Genomic DNA, 22719 nt, shown 5'->3' on the forward strand with positions numbered 1-22719 from the left:
GGGGGTGACTGCCATCTCGGGCAGTAGATAGCGTTTCATCCCTCATCCAACACCCCATCCAAGTCAAGAACTAATATGCTGTACTGGCAACAGGAGGAGAGGATCAGATCTTAATGGGTGAGGAAGAGGAGTCACCTTAAGGTTGGGAGACTCACAACCACCACACCCAAGAGCAGATATAGGGTGACAGTGACCAGGGACTCGCTTCTCAGGAGGACCGGGACATCCATCTGCAGATCTGATGGCCCAGGGTCCTGCGTGCCTAGAATCTGCATCTAAGACATCACAGAAAGGTTGCAGAGGCTCAGCTGTCCCATTGACTGCTACCCCACACTGCTCATCCATGTGGGCATTAATGATATTGACAGATCTGCAGTGACTCCAAGGCTCTGGAAGCGAAGATGAAGGAGTCAGGGGTGCAGGTGGTATTCTCAGCCATCCTCCTGGACGAAGGTAAGGGCCCCTGCCGGGACACATACATCCTAGAGATGAATGCCTGGTTACACAGCTTGTGTTGATGGGAGGGCTTTGGCTTCCTTGACCACGGGGATGTTGTTATGGGGAAGAGGATTGCTGGGGAAGAGACGGAGTCCACCTGACAAAGTGGAAGAGCATCTTTGGTCACCGACTTGCCAATCTAGCAAGGAGGGATTTAAACTATGGGCTTGTCTACACAAACTGCTGCAGCAGCACAGTGAAGACACTAGCTACAATGACGGGAGAGTTTCTCTCACTGGCATAGGTAATCCTTCTCCCTGAGGAGCTACTCTGAGGGTTAAGACAGTTTAACTGCTTCACTCAGCATGTGGATTTTTCATACCTCTGAGTGACATAGTTCTACTGACCCGATTTCCTAGTGTAGGCCAGGCCTAAGTAAAAAGGAGATAGGGGCAAAAGCCCACAGGCAGGTATATATTTTTTTAGCAAAAGGTAACCTTTACAGAAGGCTAGATGTTGGGGGTTGGAGGGAATGGAAATTACAATACACAGTCACAGGAACAAGAGTGAAAATGGTGGGGAAAGTCTGCTCAATTTCTTCAACGTCTATATACAAATGCAAGCAGTATGGAAGAACTGGAAGTATTAGTACATAAGCTAAATTATGAATTATGACACCATTGAGACTTGGTGGGTTAAATCTCATGTCTGGAATTATTGGTATAGAGGGACATAACTTGTTCACAAAGGAAAGGCAGGAGAAAAAGGGAGGTGGTGTTGCATGGTACATCACACGGGTGCCAACTTTCCAATGTGCCAGAAGGGTATTCAACCCCCGGCTCAGCCCCAGGCCCCACCCCCTCCCCCACTGCACCCCTTCCTCCAAGGCCTGCCCCATTCCACCCCTCCCCCCGCACGCCACACTCTAGCTCCTCCCTCTCCCTCCCACAGCCTCCTGCATGCCATGAAACAGCTGAGTGTGTGTGGCAGGAGGGAGGCGCAGATTAGTGGGGCCTACTGGTGGGTGGCTGCTGGTGGGTGCTGAGCACCCACCATTTTTTCCCCATGGGTGCTCCACCCCAGAGCATCCACGGAGTCGGCACTTTTGGTACATCATACTCATGTTCTGAGGTCCAGAAGGAAGCGAGAGGCAGACCAGATGAAAGATAAAAGGGAAAACACAGATGAAATCATGGCAGCAGTCTATTACAGACCCCAAATCAGGAGGAGGTGGTGGATGAGACATTTTTAGAACAAACAAACATCCAAACACACTTAGTCCCCCATTACTACCAGGCTAACTACCCACATATCTGTTAGAAAAGTAATACAGCAAAACACAAGATGTCCAATAAGTTCTTGGAATGTATTGGGATATCTTTTTGTTTCACAAAAAGAAAAGGAGTACTTGTGGCACAAGTGGAGGAAGTAACCAGGGGGGCAGTCATTTTAGATACCATTATGACTACAAGAGAGGAATTGGTTGTAAAACTGAGGGTTGAAGGCAATTCAACAATCTAATGAAGGCAATTTAAGGAAAAGAAGGAGTGAGCAGCAGAACAAAGACAATGGACTTAAAAAAAACCCAGACTTTAACAAACTTAGAACATGTAAGTAAGGTCCCATGGGAAGAAAAACTAGGGGGAAAAAGGAGAGCATGTGGGGCCAAAAATCAGAAAGGCTAGCAATAAGAAGTTCTATAAATACATTAGGAAAAGGAGAAAGATGAAACAAAGTGTAGGTTTACTACTTTAGTAGGAAGGAGAGCTAATAACAGATGACATCCAGAAAGCTGAGGTGTTTAATGCTTATTTAATGCTTCAGCCTTCACTAAAAAGATTGTGACCAGATATTTAAAAGAAAAACAACAAGGGGAAGGAACACAAACCAGAATAAGGAAATTACAGGTTAAAGAATATTTAAATAAGGTAGATGTATCCAAGCCAGCAGGATCTGATTAAATTCATCCTCGGGTACTTAAAATAACCGCAGCAATATCAGACTCATTAGAGATTATATTCCAGAGGATAGGTGAGGTCCCAGATGACTAGAGAAGGGCAAACATAGTACCTATTTTTAGAAAGGGGACAAAGATGACCTGGGAAACTACAGACTAACTTTGATAACTTGTTCCAGGGTCTTTCAGGGTATCAAGCTATCCGTTTGCAAGCACCTAGAGGACAACACAATTGTAAGGAATAGCCAGCATGGATTTGTCAAGAACAAATCATGCCAAACCAACCCAATTTCCTTCTTTGACAAGGTTACTGACCTAGTGGACAGGGGAGGAGGAGTTTCTAGACAGGATATCTTGATTTTAGTAATGCTCTGACATGGTCCCACATGACAGTCTTGTTAGCAAACTAGAGAAATGTTGTCTAGATGAAATTTCTATAAAGCAGTTGCATAACTGGTTGCAAGATCACTCAAGGAGTAGTTACCAATGGTTCACTGTACAAATGGGAGGACATATCTAATGGGGTCCCAGAGAGATCACTCTAGGTCTGGAACTGTATATATTTTTTCCATTAATGACTAGGACAATGGGGGGCAAAGTATACCTACAAAAATCAGCAGATGTCCCCAAATTGAGAGGGACTGCAAAAAACTTTGAAGGCCCAGGATCAGAATTCAAAATGACCTTGATAAAGTGGAGAACCGGTCTGAAATCAAAAGATTAAATCCAATAAGATAAGCACTTAAAAAGGAAAAAATGCACTACTATAAAATGGGAAATAACTGGCTAGACAGTATACTGCTGAAAAAGATCTAGACGTTATAGTGCATCACAAATGGACTGTAAGCCAACACTGTGATGCAGTTGCAAAAAAGGTTATCATTCTGGAGTGCACTAACAGGAACTGCACATCTAAGACACTGAGGTAATTTTCCCCACCCTATTTGGCACTGGGGTAAGGCCTTAGCCGGAGTACTGTATCCAGTGTCCACTTTAGAAAAGATATGGACAAACTGGAGAGAGTCCAGAGGAGAACAATAAATATGATAAAAGGTTTAGAAACCCAATCTATGAGGACAGGTTAAAAAAAAAAAAATCAAGCATTTGTAATTTTAAGAAAAGGAGACCGAGGGGAGACCTGGTCAGTGTCTTCAAACATGTTAAGGGCTGTTATAAAGAGGGCAGTGATCAACTGTTCTTCACGTCCTCTGAAGGCAAGACAAAAATTGATCGGCTTAGTTTAGAGGAACGGAGATTCAGGGTAGATATCAGGAAAATCCTTTCTAGCTATAAGGATAGTTAATCACTGGGAATAAACTTCCAAGGGAGGTTGTGGAATTGCCATCTTTGAAGGTTAAAGAACAGGTTAGGCAAACACCTGTCAGGACGGTCTAGATACACTTGGTCCTGCGTCATGGGCTGGATTAGATAACCTTTCAAGGTTCCTTCCAGCCCTACATTTCTATTACTCTATGAAGGACCTACAGAAGAGTCAAATATGGTTGAATTTTTAGTGCAAGAAAACATCTTTGACAAGGAACACAGAATGGTTTTCACAGTGGTCCCATACGAAGCTGCAATCATAAAACTAAAACACCTACAGAAGTAAAAATTGTCAAAGCACAAGGCATTTCCCCCCATTCTATTAATATCAGACATTCAGTTGCACACACAGCCAGAATGCCTCACTGTTCCAATGGCCCAGAATGGGAAGTGGTGGCCTCAGCTCATTTCCAAATAGGATTGCTACCTTACTTGGATCATGTCTGTGAGTCTTCCTAGTCAATACGAACGAATCAGTTAAAATTCTATTACTAAGTTCTCCTGGATATGTTATATTAACTTTTTGCCAGGTTGTTTCACAGCATCCTCAGCCAATGGCAACTTTATATTGGGTTTTTTGTAATGCATTTCAAACAAAGTTTATACAAGGATTAACAGAAGTGTTAAGATCTAATGTACAGTTTTACTGAAATCAATTAGATTTTGTATGTTCTCTCTATTAAGTGCATGTACAACATTTGAAACCTGAATGTACAAAGTCAAAAGGCGTTACTGGCCATATGAAGCAATCATGCAAATGTTTTACTTTATCCACAAGTAGCCCCATTGACTTCAGCAGTACCAATCATTAATGCGTTTGCAGCATTAGGAACTTAGTGGCTCATTTTGTTTAAAGAACTCACCCACTTCAGTTTTAAAGACCACCACATTAGCAACAATCTACATTGTATTTGTGGTAACCAGCGTTAAAAACAATATACCACAAAACCACTTTTTAATTTTTTATTTTTATTAGACTGGTGCAAAAAAGTATCAGAAACTTTGTTTTTCCAGAACTAAACAAATAATTGATCTTGGTGACATTTTATTTTGTAAGTAAATTGTGTATGGCCTGAGACATGGTATGTCAAGTTCCAGCCTAAAGGTAAGTAGAATTGCTTTATTAATAACTTCTCAAAACAGGGCTCATACCAAAAAATTACCCTTTTTTTAATTACTCTGTAAACCTGGAGCTAGTCTGTTTCTCTAATACAATTACACATGAAATGGAAAACCTTACAGCTTGTTGCTATAATTCCTGAAATATTTTTCTAACTAGTATCCTATTTCCATTATAATGCATAGATTATTTTGACATTCAGCTTCCATCACTTCCCCATCACCCTACCTCCTTGTGACGATGCATCTAGTCACAGCACCAACATTAAGACCGTCCGAAGCAAAACACATATTACAGGCATCAACTCAGCACAACCAGGTTTATATACAAAATGCAACCCTCATTCTCTTCCACGGATCAAGAACTTTAGATAAGAACATTTCTGCCTTTAAACTTGGAGGGAAATATCAATGCTGCCAGCAGGGCAATTTGTTTTCCAACAGAGTCGGAGAAAAACTCCAAAAAAATAGTTAAAACATATACATTAGTCCTCAACAATCATGTTAGCTAGGCAGTGGTTTTGTATTTGCCTAGCACATGGCCGATTAATGTTACTCCTGGGGGAATTCTGAGCCACTGAGTGTGCATAGAATTCATGTCCCCTGCAGATTTCTTTGCTTCCCTGAACAAAAATGACTTCCCTGCCAGAAACCTGCAAGAGCAGTCACACACCACTCCCTAGCTGCCCAGGAACATCGTTTCAGGCACCCAGAGCAGCCAGCGGAGAGCTAAATCACAGCAGGGCTGGGGATGCCCCACCCATTGGTTCCTACCCTGAGCCGGGGCCAGCTGCTAGTCCCAGCTGGGCTGGAGGCAGGAGAGGATGAGACTTCCTCTTCCCCTGCAAGACTTATCCCACCCCCAGAAACCTCCCCCAGCTGCAGGAAGCTCAGCATCTTCCCCTGCTTCCCACCCCCATCACTCCTCAGCTATGGGGGGGGTGTCACTGTACAGGGAGCTGCTCCCCCATCTGCTCAACCCCCCATATCCAGACCTCCCATTCCCAGACACCCTCACCAAGCCTCCCCCCATACACCCAGAACCTCCCTAGCCCTCCTACCCAAACCTCACCCCATTGATCCTCAACGCCTGCATCTAGAGTCCCCTGCACCCAGAAGCCCTGCCTCTGGACCCCAACCCCTGCACCCAGACCACCCTGCACTCAGACCGTCACCCTGATGAGTCCTACCCCCCTGCACCCATACACGACTGACCCCCAATTAGCTTCACCCAGACCCCCATCCCACCAAGCCCCACTCTCCCAGCACCCAGACCCCTCCGCTGAGCCCCAACCACTTTCACCTGGAAACCCCTGCAGAGTCCCATTGCCCCTGCCCCTGGAACTCCGCCCCCAACAATCCTCTGTGCATCCAGATCCCCTGTACACCTAGATCCCCCACTGAGCTGCCTGTACACAGATTGTCCCACAGAATCCTCTCACCCCACACCAGAATCCCCCACACTGAGCCCCTCCATACTTGCAGTCTGCCTGTTTGAGCCTGCATGCTCCACATGTGGTGCGCCTGGCACAGAGGGGCAGGGCCCCAGCTTGTTTCTGGGGTATACCCAGGCCTTGTTCCGTGTCAGGGTCAGGAGCAGCCTCACCACTGAGTCCAGGGTGCCGGGTGAGGAGGCTGCAGGGTGATCTCCCATCTTCATGCAGCCAGTGGCCTGTGCTCCCCACTACCATGCTGGAGCCTCTGCATTTGTTAATTGACAAATAAAACTTGCAGAATTTAAAAATATCGTGCACAGAATTTTTAACGTTTTGGCACAACATTTTTATTTTTTTGGCACAGAATGCCTTCAGGAGTATTAATGTGCAGAAAGTGTCTTTATAGTATCGTAATATTTTGCACAGAAAAGGATGTATATCAAGAGCCAGTCAAACTTTGAAACAAACACGTATAATAATTACGAGATGAAGTGTTTTTTTAAGCTATAACATGGTAACAGGAAGTCCCGAATAAATATGTCTTAAGTAGGGCTGTCAAACGATAAAAAAAATTGCGATTAATCACGAGATTAAAAATATTGTCATGATTAATCACGATTTTAATTGCACCATTTAATAATAATAGAACACCATATATTTAAATATTTTGGTTGGAGAGGGAGGGAGAGAATGTGTGTGTATTTTGGGGGGGCACTGTCTCTTTAAGCAGAGTATTCAGGAGCCTGAACACTTTTTCAACCAGCAGCAGTTGCTATCTGCAGCACTCACTCCTGAGCCAGCAGCAGACAGGTTCCCCCTGTTCCCCAACCCCAGCTCAGCGCAGCACACAGGAAGCAGGCTCCCGGTCTGGAGCAGCTTGGCCAGGGATGGCTCCATGGGGCGCGGGGGAGGGGGAGGTAGGAGCAAGGCAGCAGGAGGAGGGGCACTCATGCCCCGGAGACATGCAGCAGCACCCCCTGAGCACCGCACCCTGGTGTGTGATTAATGCTGGTTAAAAAAATATGTTAATGTGTTCTGACTTATTCACATGCAAAACTGCAATTGACAGCCCTAATTATTTTTATTACAAATATTTGAATTTTAAAAAAGATCATGCTTCTACTTGAAGATTGCACTAAGGGGCATAAAGACGTTTAGCATATCTGGCACATAATTACCTTGCAATGCCGACTACAACAGTGCCAAGAGGACACCTGTTCTCACTTTCAGGTGATGTAAATAAAAAGCTGGCAACGAACTTGTCTGTCTTAGCAATTGGCTGAACAAGTAGCAGGACTGAGTGGACTTGTAAGCTCCAACTTTTTATATTGTTTTGTTTTTGAGTGCAGTTATGTAAAAAAAAAATTTGTAAATTGCACTTTCATGATAAAGAGACTGAACTACAGTACTTCTGAGGTGAACTGAAAAATATTATTTCTTTTACTTTTACATTGCAAATATTTGTAATAAAATATAAAATAAGCACAGTTCACTTTGTGTTCTGTGTTGTAATTGAAATCAACATATTTGAAAACGTAAAAAAATCCCAAAATATTTATAATAAATTTAAATTGGTATTCTATTATTGTTTAACAGTGCTATTAAAACTGTGATTAATGATGATTAATTCCTTTAATCTAGTTTGTTTGTTTTTCATTCATTACTTGAGTGAACTATAATTGACAGCCCTAGTCTTAAGCACCACAACTGATCATACTAGAACAAACCAGGTACATATGGGAAGAGACGGCTATACGATCTATCACAGCCAGAAATTCATTCATTAAAAAATGCCGAAGCGATGCCAAGCACAATCTGATACACAACACTGCCAAAATGAGGTGGAGCTGCACGTTGATTTAGGGCGAGATTTGGGCTGGATGGAGTAACCAGGGAGCCTCTGGAAAGGCAACTGGAGTTTAGAGTACTGGCTAAATTAATAGAACTGTCCAAACCCCAAAAGGTGTAAACAGCCCCATCTGCAGCCAGCAAATAATGACCCTGAAGCGTCTCTCAAAAACAACTCCAGAGGACGTAAACGTACATTAGATGTAAACGTACATCTAACAATAACCCATCGCCCGCACGCACGCACACACGCGCACACACACACAGAGGTGGGGGAGAAGAGCTCTACATACCTAGCAATACCCCCTCCCCGGACCCCACCCCTTCACTGCAACAGCTGTCCAGACGAGGACCGAAAATAGCATCCCTACTGCAGTTTGGTGACACACCGACGCACAAACCGATCCCCCGACTAGAAGTCTAGCCCCCCACGACAGTCCATAATCGCCATCGGCACCAGCCAGGACAGCGGACTAGCCGGAGCTCCGCTCTCACCTGGGACGCCATCACCCTGGCAAGGCCCCTCCTTCCCACAGAGCAGTCACCTCCCACGGCTCTGGCGGATCCCGGGGAGGCACCCAAGCCCCTCGCCCGGGGGAGGGCCTGGACATGCCTCCCCCGGCCCAGGCCCCTCTCCCCTGGCCGCGCCTTAGAGGCAGGGTTTCACCCACCTCCCATGGGGCAGGGGTGGGGCTGGACTCCTAGGGCACCAGCGATCCCCCAGCCCGGCCTCCTCAGGGCCCGGCCCACCCCCGGCCCCGCTTACCTCGGCCGAGATCAAGGGGGACGTTCTCCTCGCCGCTATCGTTCCGACCTGTGTGGGGGGGGAGAAGCGGAGAGCCCGTTAACCTGGGCGGGGAGGGAGTGATGGGGCCGGGGGAGCAGCAGCGGCGCCTCCCGCCGGGCCTAGCCGGGCTCCTTACCTCGGATGCGGAGGTGCCTCAGCGAGCGGGCGCGGAGGTTCACCGCCATGTTTACGGGCCCGCAGTCACAACACCGGAAACCTCGCCCGCTCTCGCGAGGAGACCGAGCCGCCGCCGCCGCCGCCGCCGACTCCCGCGGCCCCCAGCGGCCTGTCGCGAGGGGGCGCGGGAACGCGCGGCGGCGAGCGCGAGGAGCGGGGCGCTCGCTGGGGCCTGGCGCCGACGAACGATCCCGGCGTGCCAGAGGGGAACTGGCGGAGCTCAGCGAGGCCCCTGCCTGGGCTCCCCCGCCTTTAGAGAGGAGGCCGGCCGGACACCCACACACACATGGCCCCGCCCCGGCTAGGGGGCTTTCCCTGGGCACCCTCCAGGGGGCGTTTCCCTCCATTCGCTGGCCCCTTTTCCCACTAGGGCAGGGGGTGTCTCTTCACCCCCTGCGCATTCGTATGATTTATGACTCCACCATGGGGGCAGCCGCCTTCAGTGGCATGGGGGGGGGGGGTCCCCTGGCCCCACAGCTTTACCAGCAGGGTTGGGGGCCTCTTCGTAGCGCCTAGCTCGCTCCCAACCCTTTGTGTGCTGTCTGCTCCCCCCCCTCGAGTCTTTCACAATATTGCAAACGCCCAGCATTCAAAAATCCCGAGTTTCGACTTAAAATTGATATATATAAGGGGGTGGGGGTTAAAGTGCTTCCAGGGGTCATTGTTTACTGGGTACGCTTGAAACTCGTGTTCACCCTCCTCTGTAACCCTGAGGGCTGGGGGCTTTTTTTCTTTTTCTTTCTTTTTTTAAATTAGGAGCTGGAATTCTCACTGCATTCCAGGAGCTAGGGCTTTAAAAGCACCTACTGTCCCCAGACTCTTAACAAAAATCACAATTGGTAAAAGTCAGTGTTGCCAACAAGTCACTAGACCAGATTGCTGCTGTTTAAAATACTTTTGCAGCCTTGTGACAGACTTCTCCAGCAGCTTTACCTCTGACCTGCTAAGTGGTGAAAATGAAAGTGTTGATGAAAAGGCCTAAAATGGCAGATGCAAAGAAACATTTTAAAACACTCCAGACTGCCCCGTCAACTTACCCTGTTGTTTCAGAGTAGCAGCCGTGTTAGTCTGTATTCTCAAAAAGAAAAGGAGTACTTGTGGCACCTTAGAGACTAACAAATTTATTAGAGCATCTCTATGCTCTAATAAATTTGTTAGTCTCTAAGGTGCCACAAGTACTCCTTTTCTTTTTACCCTGTTGTGCTGCCTTCAATCTAGTTCTACACCTTTGTAGAAAATGTGGCAAAATGCCTTCTTTTCCAGGAGAGCTTGCAGTGCTGGAAGCTGACTTCCTACAAAATTGTTTCAGCTACCACAACTAAAGATGGTGGTTGGGCGTCATGTGACGTTACTTTTTTGACTCCCATCACAAAAACGCCACACCTATAAGTTTCAGAGTAGCAGCCGTGTTAGTCTGTATTCGCAAAAAGAAAAGGAGTACTTGTGGCACCTTAGAGACTGCCCTATTCAGACAAAAGCCTAAATAAGCAGAAGTGATCTACAACGTGCTGAAGGTCAGGAAACTCTGCTTCTGAAGGACCACAGATGAAGCAATTTCTCAGTGGATGGCTCTACACATAAGGACATCAGTGTCCTGATATTTCAATCTCCATTACCTCGAATATCTCAAGTAGGGTTGCCAGTTTTGGTTGGATGTATTCCTGGAGGTTTCATCACATGACATAAACTTTAATTAAAGATTAATATTTAATTCCTGGAGAGTCCAGGACAATCCTGGAGGGTTAGCAACCCTAGTCTCAAGTGATTTTAATTGCTCAGGTCACTAATGGGAAGAAAGGTGTTTTCTCACACAGCCAGGATAGAAAACCATATGGAGTTGTATAGATCAAGGTGAACACCTTGAATTGCATCTGCAAGCAAATAAGAAGTTAGGATAACAGTTTTGTGCCCTGCAGCTGATACTACTAAGCAGATTATTAGCCATTCTCCTCTCTCTGAAGTCTACCCGGCAGCCCTGGGACAACTGGAAGGCTAGAGGTATCCTGAATTCTGAACTTTGGCAAATGATGGTTATACTCCTTCAATATCAGGAGAGTCACTAGCTTGTCCACCATCTCACCATGATTCCTCTCATCCTAGCCCTTTTTCCCACTTTACACCTAGAAATCAAAAGACCACTGGACCAGGGGGATGAGGTGGACGAGGCTTTCTTCCAGCAACTAATGGAAGTTACTAGATCACAGGCTCTGGTTCTTATGGGAGACTTCAGTCACCATGATATCTGCTGGGAGAGCAATATAGCAGTGCACAGACAATCCAGGAAGTTTTTGGAAAGTGTAGGGGACAATTTCCTGGTGCAAGTGCTGGAGGAACCAACTAGGGGCAGAGCTCTTCTTGACCTGCTGCTCACAAACCGGGAAGAATTAGTAGGGGAAGCAAAAGTGGATGGGAACCTGGGAGGCAGTGACCATGAGATGACCGAGTTCAGGATCCTGACACAGGGTAGAAAGGAGAGCAGCAGAATGCAGACCCTGGACTTCAGAAAAGCAGATGTTGAGAACCTCAGGGAACTGATGGGCAGGATCCCCTGGGAGAATAACATGAGGGGGAAAGAAGTCCAGGAGAGCTGGCTATATTTTAAAGAATCCTTATTGAGGTTACAGGGACAAACCATCCCGATGTGTAGAAAGAATAGTAAATATGGCAGGCGACCAGCTTCACTTAACAGTGAAATCCTTGCTGATCTTAAACACAAAAAAGAAGCTTACAAAAAGTGGAAGATTGGACAAATGACCAGGGAAAAGTATAAAAATATTGCTCGGTCATTCAGGAGTGAAATCAGGAAGGCCAAATCACACCTGGAGTTGCAGCTAGCAAGAGATGTTATGGGTAACAAGAAGGGTTTCTTCAGGTATGTTAGCAACAAGAAGAAAGTCAAGGAAAGTGTGTGCCCCTTACTGAATGAGGGAGGCAACCTAGTGACAGAGGATGTGGAAAAAGCTAATGTACTCAGTGCTTTTTTTGCCTCTGTCTTCACAAACAAGATCAGCTCCCAGACTACTGCACTGGGCAACACAGCATGGGGAGGAGGTGACTAGCCCCCTGTGAAGAAAGAAGTGGTTCAGGACTATTTAGAAAAGCAGGACGAGCACAAGTCCCTGGGGCCGGATGCACTGCATCCGAGAGTGCTAAAGAAGTTGGCGGATGTGATTGCAGAGCCATTGGTCATTATCTTTGAAAACTCCTGGCAAACGGGGGAGGTCCCGGACGACTGGAAAAAGGCTAATGTAGTGCCCATCTTTAAAAAAGGGAAGACGAAGGATCCTGGGAACTACAGGCCAGTCAGCCTCACCTCAGTCCCTGGAAAAATCATGGAGCAGGTCCTCAAGGAATCAATTCTGAAGCACTTAGAGGAGAGGAAAGTGATCAGAAACAGTCAGCATGGATTCACCAAGGTCAAGTCATGCCTGACTAATCTAATTGCCTTCTATGACGAGATAACTGGCTCTGTGGATGAGGGGAAAGCAGTGGATGTGTTGTTCCTTGACTTTAGCAAAGCTTTTGACATGGTCTCCCACAGTATTCTTGCCAGCAAGTTAAAGAAGTATGAGCTGGATGAATGGACTATAAGGTGGATAGAAAGCTGGCTAGATTGTCGGGCTCAACGGGTAGGGATCAATGGCTCCATGTCTAGTTGGCAGCCGGTATCAAGTGGAATACCCCAAAGGTTGGTCCTCGGTCTGGTTTTGTTCAATATCTTCATTAATGATCTGGAGGATGGTGTGGATTGCACCCTCAGCAAGTTTGCAAATGATATTAAACTGGGAGGAGAGGTAGACATGCTGGAGGGTAGGGATAGGATACAGAGGGACCTAGACAAATTAGAGGATTGGACCAAAAGAAATCTGATGAGGTTCAACAAGGACAAGTGCAGAGTCCTGCACTTAGGTCGGAAGAATCCCATGCACCGCTACAGACTAGGGACCGAATGGCTAGGCAGCAGTTCTGCAGAAAAGGACCTAGGGGTTACAGTGGATGAGAAGCTGGATATGAGTCAACAGTGTGCCCTTGTAGCCAAGAAGGCCAATGGCATTTTGGGATGTATAAGTAGGGGCATTGCCAGCAGATCGAGGGATGTGATTGTTCCGCTCTATTCGACATTGGTGAGGCCTCATCTGGAGTACTGTGTGCAGTTTTGGGCCCCACACTACAAGAAGGATGTGGAAAAATTGGGAAACGTCCAGCGGAGGGCAACAAAAATTATTAGGGGACTAGAACACATGACTTATGAGGAGAGGTTGAGGGAACTGGGATTGTTTAGTCTGCGGAAGAGAAGAATGAGAGGGGATTTGATAGCTGCTTTCAACTACCTGAAAGGGGGTTCCAAAGAGGATGGATCCAGACAGTTCTCAGTGGTAGCGGATGACAGAACGAGAAATAATGGTCTCAAGTTGCAGTGGGGGAGGTTTAGGTTGGATATTAGGAAAAACTTTTTCATTAGGAGGGTGGTGAAACACTGGAATGCATTACATAGGGACTCTTCTTCCTTAAAAGTCTTTAAGATCAGGCTTGACAAAGCCCTGGCTGAATGATTTAGTTGGGTCCTGTTTTGAGCAGGGGGTTGGACTAGATGACCTCCTGAGGTCCCTTCCAACCCTGATATTCAATGATTCTATGAAAAGAGGCTATCATCCAGGTTTGACAAAAAGTAGACAAGGTGCATATCAATAGCATTGCAACATAAAACTTTTCATAATTTACCCTAGTGACAATGCAACTTTGGACAGCCCTAAGATAGAGATCTCTTGCGTCAATAGACAAAGTTCCAATACCTCCCTTTGAGATCACACAGAGAAGAATGAAATCATTCAAGCAATCTCATCTACCCAAGGCAGCGTCTTCCAATGATTCAACAGAGCTTTGGTGTCCATACCAAAGACACTTAAGATTTATCTAAATCTCCAGAGTCCATCAGTCTCTATCAGTGGACTAAGGACATGACTTGTTCCTGTGAATTTTTTTTTTAATTGACTAATCTCATCCAACAGCAGAGCCTGATCCAAAGCTTATTGAAGTCAATGAATGCTCACATGGATTTCAGTAGGCTTTGGGTGGGGCCCATAAGGCTTGGAAAGATTTAATTTAATTTCATATATAAATTTTGTGGGCCCAAGCTAAAAACTGTATTTGTAAGTGATTCTTCTACCACTTTTGCAGGGAGTGTAGCAAGATAATGCAATTATTAAAAAAATAATGTCAAGTAGTTTACATCCACAATTTCACTTACCATAACATTTATAGTCTGGTAGAAAATATCCTCCATATTTTAAACATTTGACTTTTAAATTCACCCATTTGTGAAAAATAGCTGTTTATTAAGCAAAAGAAGAGTTTAAAAGACTTAGCACACAGGCCACGACATTAAACTATGAACACACAAATTTAAAATAATAGCATGAGTCTCCTCAGGTGAGCTCTGCACTTCTCAAAGTGCAGTTTTACTCTGAAAAGCATCTATATAAAAATGACACCTTCTTACTCAACAGATCATCATCCTCTCTCTATTTTTTTAATCAGATCTTTAGCCAGTACTGGTATCTCCTCCTACTAACTTTAGTGACTAAAATGAGTTTTGACTACTGTTTGCAGAGCCAACCCAGCAAAAATTGAATGAGCTACAGATTGTATTCTACTCATACATCATCAACATAATTATTTACTGAATTTCAGTCAGTTACACACCTCTGCAAATCAATTGAAGGCAACAGATGGCACAGATGTAACTGAAGGCCTAATTTAACTTTCAGTACCTTTATTATTGGTAATGGTATGAGCTTGCTTGACAAGCAGATCTTTAAAAAAAAATCCCTGAAAATCGTCTTGTCTTTACAAAAAGAAAAGGAGCAGGGATTCTAGCAAGCATGTTTGATAAAAAAAAATATGACTATACCATTAAAATTGACTTCCATGTTCTTTATTAACTTTTAAAAATTAACTTAATTCTTCTGAAAGCCATAAAAAGAAAAGGAGTACCGGTGGCACCTTAGAGACTAACAAATTTATTAGAGCATAAGCTTTCGTGAGCTACCTGTAGCTCACGAAAGCTTATGCTCTAATAAATTTGTTAGTCTCTAAGGTGCTACCGGTACTCCTTTTCTTTTTGCGAATACAGACTAACACGGCTGCTACTCTGAAATCTGAAAGCCATGGGATTGAGAGCTCTGGTATCTCAAAGTCTGATCTATCCATAGAACTGGGGCAATGTAGTTCTCACTTCCTCATACAGCTTTGTCAATAAGAAAAGGAGTACTTGTGGCACCTTAGAGACTAAGGTGCCACAAGTACTCCTTTTCTTTTTGCGCATACAGACTAACACGGCTGCTACTCTGAAGCTTTGTCAATATACCTCACACTTTAGCCTGTAAATGTGAGAGAAGGTGTGAGGGTTACAGTGTCAAGTCCCTCTTGAGTGCACGCCTGAGAGAACTGGGCTACAACACCTCACTATGATACACTACAACCACTCTTAAACTGGCTGTCTTGGCTGCAGCCCCTTGGTTTCCAACCATATTAACAACATAAGCCCAACTTGATTTTAGCACCTGTTTTCCTCCAGAAGCCTGTGGCAGTATAACTTTGCAGCTACAAAGAAATAGCATCTTCAAAACAACGCATTACTTATTCATTCCTCAAAGCTATAAAACACAGAGCAAAAGGTAAAACCAATAAAAAGCCCACACATATGGGTCTTTTTTATATCTTTGATCTTAGGTTCAGTCTGAGGAAGGGGGTAATCCATTCTAGCATGGATGGAGCCAAACAAGGGATATTCCTCCTTAGTTCTCCGCTCCTTTGTTTCCTCAAGGAGCTTTATCTTTGCCATTGTTTTGGTTCTTGTTAGGGCTGTCAAGTGATTAAAAAGATTAATCCCGATTAATTGCACTGCTAAACAATAATAGAATACCATTTATTTAAATATTTTTAGATGTTTTTACATTTTCAAATACGTTGATTTCAATTACAAGACAGAATACAAAGTGTACAGTGCTCACTTTATATTTATTTTTATTACAAATATTTGCACTGTAAAAAACAAAAAAAAATATTTTTCAATTCACCTAATACAAGTACTACAGTGCAATCTCTTTATCATGAAAGTTGAACTTACAAATGTAGAATTAAGTATAAAAAATAACTGCATTAAAAAATAAAACAATGTAAAACTTTAGAGTTTACATATCCACTCAGTCCTACTTCAACCAGTCACTCAGACAAACAAGTTTAGTTACAATTTGCAGACAATATTGCTGCCTGCTTCTTGTTTACAATGTCATCTGAAAGTGAGAAAAGATGTTTGCACAGCACTGTTTGTTGCCAGCATTGCAAGATGCGCTATGCAGATGCACTAAAGATTCATATGTCCTTTCAGGCTTCAACTATCATTCCTGAGGACATGCATCCATGCTAATGACGGGTTCTGCTTGATAACAATCCAAAGCAGAGTGAACCGACGCGTGTTCATTTTCATCATCAGAGTCAGATGCCACCAGCAGAAGGCAGATTTTCTTTTTTGGTGGTTTGGGTTCTAAAGTTTCTGCATCTTAGTATTGCTCTTTTAAGACTTCTGAAACCATGCTTCACACCTTGTCCCTCTCAGATTTCGGACAACACTTCAGATTCTTAAATCTTGAATGGAGACTGCTGTCACTATTTTTAGAAATCGCACATTGGTACTTTCTTTGCGTTTTGTCTAATCTGCTGTGAAAATATTCTTAAAACGAACATGTGCTGGGTCATTATCCAAACATAACATGAAATATATGGCAGAATGTGGGTAAAATAGAGCAGGAGACATACAATTCTCCCCCAAAAAGTTCAGTCACACATTTTATTAACTTTTTTCTTTTAACGAGCATCATCAGCATGGATGCATGACCTCTGCAATGGTGATCGAAGCAGGAAGGGGCATACAAATGTTTAGCATATCAGGCACGTAAATACCTTGCAACGCTGGCTACAAAAGTGCCATGTGAACACCTGTTCTCACTTTCAGGTGACATTCTAAATAAGAAGTGGGCAGCATTATCTCCCGTAAATGTAAACAAACTTGTTTGTCTTAGTGATTGGCTGAACAAGAAGTAGGACTGAGCGGACTTGTAGGCTCTAAAGTTTTACATTGTTTTGTTTTTGAGTGCAGTTATGCAACAAAAAAAATCTACATTTGTAAGTTACACTTTCACTATAAAGAGATTGTACTACAGTACTTGTATGAGGTGAACTGAAAAATACTATTACTTTTGTTTATAATTTTACAGTGCAAATATTTGTAATAAAAAATAATAATATAAAGTGAGCTTTGTACACTTTGTATTCTGTGTTGGGTAATAGAAATCAATATATTTGAAAATGTAGAAAAACATCTGAAAATATTTAATAAATTTCGATTGGTGTTCTATTGTTTAACAGTGCAATTAATTTATTTAAGTTAATTGCACGAGTTAACTGTGATTAATTGACAGCCCTAGTTCTTGTGGTTTCCCCTTTTGTCCTCCTTTGATTTAACTGGTGGCCTACAGGCAAGTTAATATCAAACAGATAACCTGCGGGGTATATGCTATTTATAAAAAATACTACACATAACTTCCTCGCTCTCCAAATATGGTAATTTCTATTTCCATATCCAGCCAATCCTGAAAATGGCATAAAAGAGGGCAATTACGATCATGGTTTCATGATATGGAATTGTGTTCACTAGGAAATGTACCAGGATTAATTCATTTCACACAGGCCACTAAAATGCCATGTAATGGCATTTAGTCACTACTAACCTCTGGTCTGTATTTAAACCCAGGTGTGCTGAAACTCGGGGCTCTAGGGGTTGGTAACAACCAAATACAAGGTTTTTGCTTTCAGCACTCCCATTATAAAAATTGTTCCAGCGCCCTTGTTTGAACCTGTGAGCTACAAATTATAAACTATTAATCCCATTACCAGTGCCATACAGACACTCATTCACTGTGTTAAAAAAAACTCCACCACTATTTTCCCCAAAAATAGGGCTAGTTACAAAAAAGTAACTATTTAATTGTCGGATAATGTTTTGCTTTGTTGTTGCAGAACAAGTCAGTCAGCCAGCAGAGGGAACACAGTTTAACCAATGAACTCCATCCCACCGCTCTGCTAACAAAAACAGAACTTGCCTATGATGATGACACATAAAGCAGTGTCATAACCAATGGGAGCCATATTAATTTCCACTCCATCGAAGACAAGGGGAAAATCAATGTTTGCAACATTAAAAAAAGGTTGAGGTTTTATTTTTAAGCTTCAATTATTACAAAGAGAGTAAATAATGAAAAGTACAGTAGCTTTAACTTGCATATTTGCCAGGTCTCCACAGAAGCATGCTGCAGAATGAGTCTGCTTTCCAATCCAGTGACTGGTGAAGCTCATGCCCTGGAAAGAGCTGCCTTCTCAGGATTGGGAACAGCACAACTTGTATCCTTCTCTACTGCCCACTCTCCTCTTGTTTAACAGGTAATGCAGAAGAAAAAATGATGACATTGATCTGAGAGGTCATGTATATGAGAAAGCTTTACCTGCTAAACAAGAAGAAAAGGAGTACTTGTGGCACCTTAGAGATTAACAAATTTATTAGAGCATAAGCTTTTGTGAGCTACAGCTCACTTCATCGGATGCATTTGGTGGAAAAAACATGCATCGAAATGCATCCGATGAAATGAGCTGTAGCTCACAAAAGCTTATGCTCAAATAAATTTGTTAGTCTCTAAGGTGCCACAAGTACTCCTTTTCTTTTTGTGGATACAGACTAACACGGCTCCTACTCTGAAACCTATACCAAAATAGTTAAACTGCTATTGTTATACAGGTGTAATGCTCCATGTGGACACTCTTATTCCAGAATAAGAATGGTGCTTTTTTTTTTGTTTAGTTTAAACCCCTTTCAAAGATACATGCCTCAGATTTAGCAAAACAGCATGACCTAATTGGATGTGATACCAACACAGCACTTTAAGTTTGTCATTCTTTAAAATAGGAACAATATACAGTCCTAACTGATTGCAACCAGGTAAAATATACCGTAACTATTCCTTTACTGTCTAGTTATGGAGAAAAAATAATTTAAAAAATGCACATAACCATGCAGTATAAAATATAAAAACTCTGACAGCTTAAAGCTTTTCAAGTGATACAACAGGTCTTGCTAACTTATTATATATACTATGTGGTTTGGTTAACTGTTGCTTAATGCAATCATGCACTTAAGGGTCCATTTATGTAAAGTTATTCATGGCATTGTGCACCACATAAACTCTGAAAAGCTGCAGATATTGAGTCTGCCTGTTCTTGACAATTAATTAATTGAGCATATTGAAATTTGCCTGAGGCAAAAGACTTTAAGAAACAAAACTATTATATTGCTCGAGATTTAAGGTGTTGCCACAGAGAGGAGGATGTATATAAATGAGGCTCTTCACCGACCCAAATTGGAAATCACCTGATTCAAAACTTTAGTGACTGCAGAGACAATTTTCTTTTAAATTTTGAATCTATTCTGAAAGTTGCAATCACATCTGCAGAAACCTTTGACTATGTGCTTGGATAGTGACTGGCAAAATGCTAATAACATATTTATACCAATATTCTTTTACATTCATATAACTGTATGGAAATGGATGAACTCCCTGAGAATGCTTACTGGACTCAGTGTACAGCATGAGAACTGGCTACCTTCATACATTCAGTACGAAATGGCTTATTGTGACCATCCATTCTAGTAATGAAAGGGGTAGAAAAAAGGGATGGGATACAAAAGAAAATAACTGATACTTTTTATTGTTTTTCAGCTGGCCCCAGTGAGACATGTGGTAATGGCTTACAGCCTCCCTGTTTGAACTCTGAAGGAAGTTCCCTGGGTGATAGTGAGAGAAGGAAAGTGCATTTGGCCTAATTTCAGATTCTACTGCATAAGTTGAATGAAACTCAAAATACCAGAATCATAGTCCTCTTTAGTGGTTGCTGAATCACTGAGCCTCTGCTACTGTCACCCACTGAGTTAAGAATCTTGCACAAAAAGAGTCTTTAAACAGCAGAGCCATAAAAAAAATATGAACGTGCGGGGGCCAGGGACACAGGAGCAGGTGAGCAGTGAAGAGGGATCAAGAAAGCAAGGGACAAAGAAGCAGAAGAGCAGGGGACAGAGCATCATGGTCAAAGAACAGGGGACAGTGGAACAATTAATAGTGATAGAAATTTAGGAAAGCACAGAATAGGGACAGGGAGAGGAATAGGACAGAGAAGCCTACAGCATGGGGCAGCGCTCCTGACAGGGAAAGGAGTACGGTGCCAAAGAGATAGCACCTCTTCAAATCAACACAGAGACAGGAGACTGCAAAAGACTTGGAAATAGTGTCCAGAATAGAAGAGTGAGCTGGGGAGAGTGCCCAAAGTGCCTGGAGAGCTGGCAGAACAGGGAACTAGGGAATGTGGCCCTTCCATCCATCAGGAGGAAAAGGAGACAGGACTCTCAGTTTGTGTGTGTGCACATTTTGGAAATAGTTCCCACCTAAAATGCATGCATACAAATGGGAGAAGCAGGGAGCTTTTCCTGCTAAGAGTTTGAAAATCAGAAGTCAGGCCAAAAACGAATTAGAAAAAATAGCCAGGTTTAAGGGTTGTTGGGTTTTTTTATTGCCTCATAATGCTTGTGCTTACCGAGTTGGCAATATTGCTGCTCTCAGGTTGGTGCTTTATCTAAGGGACATTGTAAATGTCCTATTCAAACAGCAGCAAAATCCAGAAAAACAAACAAACCCTATGTTGATATCAGGGCCCGGGGGAAGTAGATAATACAATTTTAGAATTTTCCCCTATTTTTTTGCTGCATTCCACAATATCCTGTAAATTCTAAGATTTTGTTTAAATACAATTGTTTTATAAGGTTGCAGCCACCCAAGCATAAACAGATATGCTGTGCAACTGGTTTGCATAAAACTGACCCCAATTCGGTGAAACACTTCAGCATGTGATTACCTTATATTTAACATTGAAGTCATTTGGACATCCAAAATTAGTGAACACTTTTGACAATCTTGGCCTTCCTCTGTCGATATCTCTTTTGCTCATCTCAGAAATAGGAATTATAATATTTTCCTATCTCACAAGAGAATTGTAAAGATAAGTTAATTAATATTCATGAGTATCTCAGATTTTATTATGATGAGAGCCATAAAGAAACCCAGAGGAAATAAATAATTCTGTATTCAATGCAGAGTTTGGAAAGTGTGCTGTAAAAGATTCAGGGGCCACTAACTGAATGATGAGGATTGAACAGTTCCCTTAGTTTCACCTTTGCACTGAATGAGGCAGGGATTCTGTGGAAAAAAATAGTATGTCATGTAATGCACAATTAAAGACAATAAGATACATATTCACAAGAGGGCAGAATTAAAAGTTGCACAGACAAGCTGTCATAAATATAAAGGGAAGGGTAAACACCTTTAAATCTCTCCTGGCCAGAGGAAAAACCCTTTCACCTGTAAAGGGTTTAGAAGCTAGGATAACCTCGCTGGCACCTGACCAAAATGACCAGTGAGGAGACAAGATACTTTCAAAGCTGGAGGGGGGGAGAAACAAAGAGTTCTCTCGGTCTGTGTGTTTTTTTGCCGGGACCAGAGCAGGAATGCAGTTCAGAACTCCTGTAAAGGGCTAATAAGCAATCTAATTAGATATGCGTTAGATTCTGTTTTGTTTAAATGGCTGATAAAATAAGTTGTGCTGATTGAAATGTATATTCCTGGTTTTGGGTCTTGTTGTAACTTAAGGTTTTGCCTAGAGGGATTCTCTATGTTTTGAATCTGATTACCCTGTAAGGTATTTACCATCCTGATTTTACAGCGGTAATTCTTTTACTTTTTCTTCAATTAAAATTCTTCTTTTAAGAACCTAATTGCTTTTTCATTGTTCTTAGGATCCAAGGGTTTGGATCTGTGTTCACCTATGCAAATTGGTGAGGATTTTTATCAAGCCTTCCCCAGGAAAGGGGGTGTGGGGTTTGGAAGGATTTTGGGGAGAAAGATGTTTCCAAGCGGGCTCTTTCCCTGTTATATATTTGTTAGATCCTTGGTGGTGGCAGCAATAAAGTCCAGGGGCAAAAGGTAAAATAGTTTGTACCTTGGGGAAAGTTTAACCTAAGCTGGTAAAAATAAGCTTAGGGGGTTTTTCATGCAGGTCCCAACATCTGTACCCTAGAGTTCAAAGTGGGGAAGGAACCTTGACACAAGCTTAATTCTGGCATTTCCTAACTTTAATGATTTTCTTGTAAGGCACAGTTTTTGTGGTGCAGGTTGGAGCTACAATGTACATGTATTAGGGGTTGGATTAGGTTACTATAGAAAGGCCACACCCTTCTCCTGGTCCCATCAGCGCCTTCAGAATCTAAATTTTCATTTACAATTTTTTTTAAGTTTGTACCTCTTTGATTGCAAATATATCCATCTGAACATGAACATACACAGTGCTCATGTGTGCAGACAGACTGAAGCTATAGCTCCCAAGAGTAAATTTGCCTCACCTCCACCAAAAGCCCTAAAAGCACTCGGATCTATGGGATTGATGGTGGGAAGGGTTGTGCAATAGGACTCCCCAGAGAG

General features: G+C 43.0%; 1 protein-coding gene across 3 annotated transcripts in view; it reads right to left on the minus strand.

The window, feature by feature from the left end:
* RICTOR (RPTOR independent companion of MTOR complex 2) overlaps window positions 1-9367 on the minus strand; it is a 179009-nt gene extending 169642 nt beyond the window's left edge. The window contains exons 1-2 of one of the 3 annotated variants that reach the window (XM_038403986.2): window positions 9045-9367; window positions 8888-8935 (exon numbers count right to left, since the gene is read on the minus strand). In XM_038403986.2, the coding sequence (XP_038259914.1) occupies window positions 8888-8935; window positions 9045-9093 (97 nt within the window). In that variant the 5' untranslated portion in view covers window positions 9094-9367. The remainder of the gene's footprint in view (window positions 1-8887; window positions 8936-9044) is intronic. The other 2 variants (XM_038403987.2, XM_043514340.1) reach the window with 2 other exon arrangements.
* Between the last annotated feature and the right edge of the window lie 13352 nt (window positions 9368-22719).

The sequence above is a fragment of the Dermochelys coriacea genome, chromosome 5, assembly GCF_009764565.3.
Source record: "Dermochelys coriacea isolate rDerCor1 chromosome 5, rDerCor1.pri.v4, whole genome shotgun sequence".
Classification (NCBI taxonomy): domain Eukaryota; kingdom Metazoa; phylum Chordata; order Testudines; family Dermochelyidae; genus Dermochelys; species Dermochelys coriacea.